At 27.1% G+C, this 7,176-nt stretch overlaps 1 protein-coding gene across 1 annotated transcript in view; it reads right to left on the reverse strand.

Moving 5' to 3' along the window:
* Window positions 1-4,586: 4,586 nt before the first annotated feature.
* The window catches only part of LOC111617825 (periodic tryptophan protein 2 homolog), a 57,341-nt gene continuing 54,751 nt past the window's right edge, over window positions 4,587-7,176 (reverse strand). Inside the window, exon 21 of the mRNA XM_023359136.1 lies at window positions 4,587-4,647. Coding sequence (XP_023214904.1) covers window positions 4,587-4,647 — 61 coding nt within the window. The remainder of the gene's footprint in view (window positions 4,648-7,176) is intronic.

A 7,176-nucleotide genomic window follows, 5' to 3' on the forward strand; every position in this document is an offset into this window, starting at 1 on the left:
TTTTTCTTTGTTTTTAATTCGAGGATACAATTTTAAACCAAATAAATAAACTGCGATTAATTATATACAGATAATATTGACACATTGTGATAAAATTTTAAGGTAACGTTCTGTTCAATTTATTTATTCAGGTTATTGCTAATTGGAAATGAATATATAAACGATTGTTAAATACCATTAAAATTGTTTATTTTGAAATATAATTTATTAATTTCTTAAATATCAAATATGTATACATAATTATGTTTATTTTTATCATTGTCACCTAAATCCAAAGACAGTCAAACATTTCTTTAGTCTGATGTTGATTCAACATTTTAATTTAAATATGTATGATTCATGTACCGCGTGGAGTCTTCATTAATTATTACGTAATGCTTACTTATATAATATTGCATTAAATTTACATTACCACAAAGTATCAAAGGAATGAAATGGGAGGTGTCCGGGTTTCATAACAGCCTATATTTTCCAGATAAATAAAAGGGTTTAGAAGCGTATAGGGAACATACAACAGACATTCTATTATAGCCTATATCTTTGATATGTAAATTGACTGCATTTTCTTTATTTTGTTACGATGCCGTAAACGTAACGGTGTAACACTGTAAACATTTTCATTCTTTAGCATCATTGCCCCGAAATAATAATTTATTCTTAGAAAGTCCTATTTATCCGTTTATAATGGATTGTTATTATTAAATAACAGTTTCTCACTCTTTGTTTATTCAAATGCCATAAAATTTTCTATTTACATGGTTTAATAAAAAAGGTGAAAGAAAATGCCAAAAATTATATAGAAAACATAAAACTTTCTGCTAGACAGTATTCATTTCATTGACGCCATAAAACTGTGTTTATAGAGCCAATGTCGAAAAATACGATCTAATAAACAAACTCTTAGGAGTTAAAAAAATTATATATTCAAAATGAAACATAATTTACTACATCCTAATTAATAAAATTAGCGAAATAGATGTCTTTTGAAGAGATAAATTTACTAAGGTTAATTTCNTGAAAACTTTCATATAATTCTCAATAGCAAAAGATAGATAAACAAATAAAAAGAATCTGTTTTAGTACAATTAGGAACATGTTTTAAAACTATCACATAATGATTTATTTTTGCTGGCAATCAAGTAGGTGACATCGTCTTCCTCATTTGTCTTTTTCAACTGCCATCGACATCTAAGTGGTCTCGAATATGTCTGTTCCTACGACGATTTTTTCCACTTTTTTTTTTGTCTTACAGTTGAAAACTTCCTAACGATATTTGTGTCAACGACAATGTTAATAAACACGCAGCTAGATTTAATGCCCTAAAAGCGCAGTAAATATAGGACTTCGATATTAATATAAAAAGATAGAAACAAACAACACCTACCATCTTATGATGATAAAACAAGAACTGAATTGTCATTGAAATAAAAATAAGAGTAACTTATTAGTAGCTGTTTAAATATGATTTATGGTAAAATATTTATAGTATTTAATGGTGTCTAAACAGTTGATAAGACGGATCACCGAATAAATAGCAGAATATCGATTACGGAGAATTAAGCGACTTTTTCCTTAGAATGTATGGCTTCAGAATAAAAAAGAAGAATGATTATTTCGAGTCGTTTCGACTATAAGGTTGATAACATTTTGGATTAGAAAACAATTTGAACTACGAAATTGGAATCTATATGCTAACAAGAAGATATTAATAAGTGTATTTTTAAATTTTGCAGTAGAATTAATAAAATATTTAGAAATATCGCTGCAGATCTCTTAATGGGAATAACAGTTACAATTATAATTTAGTGTTATGTAAATTTAAGTTATTCAATGTTTTTTAAATATTAGATCATGTAATGAAACTTTCAGTAAGAATTGGTCGGGCGGATAGTTAAACAATAAAGATATTTCAATGGTCTGTGTTGTAAGAAATCCGACTTCGAGTCCAATCTTAACGCTCGTTATTTCTCGTAAACGGGTCAGCCGAGATGTCGCACTCCGTCTTTATCAATAACAACTTACGCTATTACGGATTAGACCATCCATAAGCACCAAAATTTAAGTCGACATATGTTACAGAAAGAATTCAACCTATTTTCTTGTTAATCTCTGTATAAAAATTAAGTGGAATTCGGGAAGTTTTAAATAATAGAAGAAAGTGTTTTCTCAATCGTAGGCGTTTTCGGAGCGAGACGGAGGGCATAGCTTCCTTTAACTAAAAGTATAAGTCTTTGTAATCTACTTACAAAAGAGTTTATGCACAAATCTATTTCCGGTGACCCCTTTACAATTACGTTCTCAATGAGAAGAAAAAAAAATGTGATTAAATTCGCTAATTAAAAAATAATTTCATTTTAACTATTTTTTTATTTGATGAATATTTCTTCTTTTGCTTACCCAGTTAATATACTTATTTACAAACTTACAAACTGATATTGGTACACTAAAATTATCTAAAACGATAGAATAACCTTGCAATTATAATGTAAATATTTATGGAAACGTAGAAAATTCATTTTCTTAATTTAAAAATACTGTATGTAGACACATTCTAGCTCCTAAGTTTTAAATTTATACTAATTTTATGTTTCAATAACTATAAAAACTAATCGTTATTTGGAAACTCCCGGAAAAATTTGTCAATTAATTAATAAGTTTTTTTTTCATTTATAAACTATAGAAAATCGATTTTGTAGTTATTGCTCATTTCACTGTAAACGAATTAATGACGAAATTACATAAAAAAGTAAATGCATTTCAGTCAATGATCAGTTAACGTCAAGGTTAGAGATCAAAATTCTTGCTGATAACCACACAATTGGGACATGCCCTTTTCTATAAAACATTTGTGTTTGTAAATGAAACAGCATGCTAGAAGGATAGATACTACACACGTGCCTGTGAGCAATAAACATGTGCGAGTTGCGCAGTGACCAAAGTTATTAGCATATACTGCTTACACGTGTATCTAAATGAACACGTATTTCTGAACGGGTTCATTAATTTAAATTGATAAAAATGGTCCAAGAATGGAATAGTGGTTAAAGTGCACCGTGATCAGCGAAACGATTGTATTTTAAAGTAATAGCCTACAGTTATTTCTTTCCACAAAATAAACTAATTTAGAATTTTTTATTAGATAAAATATAAATTGTACTTGTTAAATAATGGAAAATGCTTAAAAAATGAAAGAAGACGAGCATTGTTTTTTATCTATAACAAGTAAAGTAAAAGAATTTACGATCAGTCGCAGTTAGTAACCAAGCATAAGTGTTGTATATTGAAAAATTAAAGTTAATAATCTTTATAGTATGACCTTCAAAAATTTAAATTTTACAGTTAAGTTTAATAACAGTATTTAAAGTACAGCATATAATGACTAAATTTGTTTTTACAATTTGGATATTTAATACAGTAGACTAATTACGAAAGAACTTACGACTTAAATGCCTTTTGTAACATTATATAATAAAAAAAAGGTAGAAAACGTCTTTAAAAAAGTAAAATGAATGAAGATAATCCGCGAATCTGTAAGACTTAAACCGTTCAAGGTCAATTTCAAGTATCTCGTATCGCCTTTCGCAACCTATTACGATTTCTAATTAGAAGTTCTTTAAAAAGCAAAAAAATGAAAAATGATGTTTAAAACTTTAATATGATTACACGACGTTTTGTAGCTATTAAGTTTAATGGTTACAGTTTAGAAAACAATTTATCATATTTCGAGCATTAAAACATTTTCTTAGAACGCACGAAGACTTCCAGACAATAAAAAGATATTTATAGAAATTATTTAAAAAAATCATTTTTAAATGTATTAAATATTTTCACAATAATTTTGAATAACATGTTTATTTATCTCTTTTATATTATTGTTATTTTCAAGATTTTAAAGGAAACTTTTATGGATTTATTCAAGGCTAACAAGTTCCTAGAAATCAATCCAAAAACAGACAGAGAGAAGAATTAAATAAATTCGATAATAAAACGTAAAAATCTCTTAAAATTTGATTATATTTTACGAAATAAATTATTACCTTAGTTTAAAAAAAAAAAAGTAATCATCATCAATCATGTACAAAATATATCATCATCAATTCTCATTACGTAGTATTATATTATTTGGGTCGACGCGATCACAATTATTTAATTTTTTTTTTTTTTTTTTTTTTTAATAGTTACCGCAGAAGAGTGATACACATTTAAGATCTTATTTTTCATGTTAATTTATTTTATTCTCATTTTTATTATGGGAAATACAGTAGATAACGCAATAATCAATTGCAAAATGGAAAAGGGCACAGATTTCTTCAGTTAGTTAAACATAAACTAGTTTATTAATGCCAAAACGGGACGGAGTAGCCGCAACTGATAAATATTATTAAAAATCTCTTATTAAAATTCCGACAAGAAATATAGATGGACATTATTAACAATTTCTTAGTACATTATTACCGATATTGATTTGATAGCGTAAATATACGGAAATTTCTCTAAAATATTTGATTTTTTTAAAATCTAATAACGAAAAAGTAATATTCTCAACCGTATAATATCAAATTTAATAGGTTAATGAAGAAGATTTTCTAGGAAATCTTCATTATTTCTTCTTCTTCTTCTTCTTCGTCTTCTTCTGCTTCTCCAAACCTAGCATATTTTTTAGATAAACTTATTTTGCTTTAGTTCTTGTCAATCGTGAGCAAAAATATTCTTTCTGCGGAAGGTGTAGTTTTTGGAAAACAAAGAACCAGTGCAAAAAATTACTAAAACCTTAAAATTCAAGATTTTTTCGTGCTTTTCATTAAATATTTTGATCCATCTATCAACTTTATCAAATTTTTTCTTTATTGTATTTCTTCAAGTTTGATTATTATTGTTTTTATTAGCAACCATTGATCGAACTGTCGAATTTCATTTGTTTTCGTTCGAGTAATATTCCTTAAGTTCGTCGAAACTATTCTGTTAGCTATATTTTGTGCCATTTCTTCCTCGACAATATCCATTCTAGGTCCTTATTGACACAGAATAATCATTTTCTAACAAATCACGAATTCGGATTACAATATATTAATGTGTATAATATACAAACTAAAGAGCCAAATTTTTTGATTTTCAAAATATGAAATAGAAGCGATAATTTTACTAAAATGACGACAAAACGGCTGAAAAAGAACAAAAAAAAAGGTACTATCGTTCATCACATTCCTGGATGAACAGTATCATTTTCTTCAGTACTGTTTTTATATCTTACTATTATAAAAATCTTTGCTTTCAGATATTGATAAAAAATATATCGGATAAAATTGCAAATCTTAACAGATCACAAAACAACTGATATTTTGGTGAGAGAGAGAATTAGTTCTTACTAAATGTTATATTTTCGGATATGAGATCATCACATCTGTTATTTGATATGTTTCATCAATAAATAGAGATGTGTAATGGTAACTGAAAAAATAGTAGATGAGCAACTTGTTCTTTTTACTCCACCTTATTCAAAATAAAAAAATCTTATTATGAAAGAATATATAATTTACATGATATTCGTACAAAACTTAATAGTTACATTATACAGTCATTTTGAATTGTGTAGAAAAACCACAATGAAATCATAATAATTTCTTTAGATTTTGAATAGTCATATGCAGTAAAGGACGGCCATACTTTGAAGTTTTCAGCCATTCAAAAATTCCCATTACCAAGACTGCAAGTAGCGTGCGCAAACATTTGTGGCACATCTCTGAGATACAGCTGAAACACGTTAAAAATTGACTTATGAAGTGTAACAATGGTCGAAATTCTATGATAAAGGAATGAACCAACGAAACAGAAAAATACTGTAATTTTATTTTAATTATATTACATATACTGTATATACATTTCATCACAAAATTCCTCTTGGCTTCCATTTCGAATAGTTACAATGACACAGACACGAAGGTATTTATTTGCTTTGTGTTTTCAATCGACGGGAGAACAACAAACTTTTTGTTTTTATTTTCGATTGCAGTCATGCAGTATTTGAAACGATGCATGCTGCTTAATAGGAACAGTTGACGAGATTGTAGTTGTTTTGCGTGACTGAAATTTGCAAAATGTGACCGATATTTAAGGAAACATTTTCCTATCCTATGAATCCGATATCTGATTCGAAATAAAGTATATTCTCTTGAGTTTTCAATGTAAATTTCACTCACATTTCCTAATAATGCTGACTGAGTTTATCATGGGTAAAATCTATCAAAAACGAACAAAATTGAATCCGATTTTAAGTAATATGACAATAGCGGCGACGACTAAGTTATTTTATGTAAAATTTACTTTAATTGAACAGAATGTATTGAAAATTTAACCTATCTTGGTAATTTATCAGTATATGCATACCATAGTGCTTTCGAGAAAGCCATCATTTATCTCAACTTATAAGATTGATTACATTTCACTAATTAATCAACAATTACTTATAAGCATTTCATATTCGTTCAAAAAATAATGAACTTTACATCGACATTTCAATGAAAATTTTCAAAGCTTCCTTTTCACTTATTTGTGAAAAAATTTCATAATGCAATTTTCACACTTCATATTTTGTAAAAAGAATACTCTTGAAATACCACTCTGAAATTTGTCCTTATAGTTTCTCCAATTTTTCGTGAAACTTAAAGTTTAAATTATATTAGACATTTAATTTAATTTATTTTTTATTTAACTCTTTCCTCTCTTGGACAGTAACAAGGCCTTTATTCCCATACTGTCCAACATTATACATTTGTACACAGAATTTTTAGCGTTACAAGATCTGTTTTTATTGCAAATAAAATGAAATTCATTAGAAATCGCATGACATATAAAATATCAGAGTATTCGAATTATATAGCTTTAAATCAATGAATATTCTAAAATTTCGCTATATTGAGTACAAGTGTGTAAAATTTTTCGAATAAGCCGAAACGTAGTACAGGTATTTCAATTCTCCTAGAATTATTGAATAACATGTATTTATTGTTCTTATTCCAGAAAGTTTGTATAATCCCGAAAGTAAAATTATTATATTCAACTCTGAAGTGAATTAATTTTGTATTATTTTTAATAAAGTAATAAATAGTGAAATTGCGATTTTATTTTAATGATATATACAATATGTATTAATATGTAGAGAATTTTTAATTAAACAAT

Source organism: Centruroides sculpturatus, unplaced genomic scaffold, assembly GCF_000671375.1.
Source record: "Centruroides sculpturatus isolate CEXI.00-Female unplaced genomic scaffold, Cexi_2.0 scaffold104, whole genome shotgun sequence".
Classification (NCBI taxonomy): Eukaryota; Metazoa; Arthropoda; class Arachnida; order Scorpiones; family Buthidae; genus Centruroides; species Centruroides sculpturatus.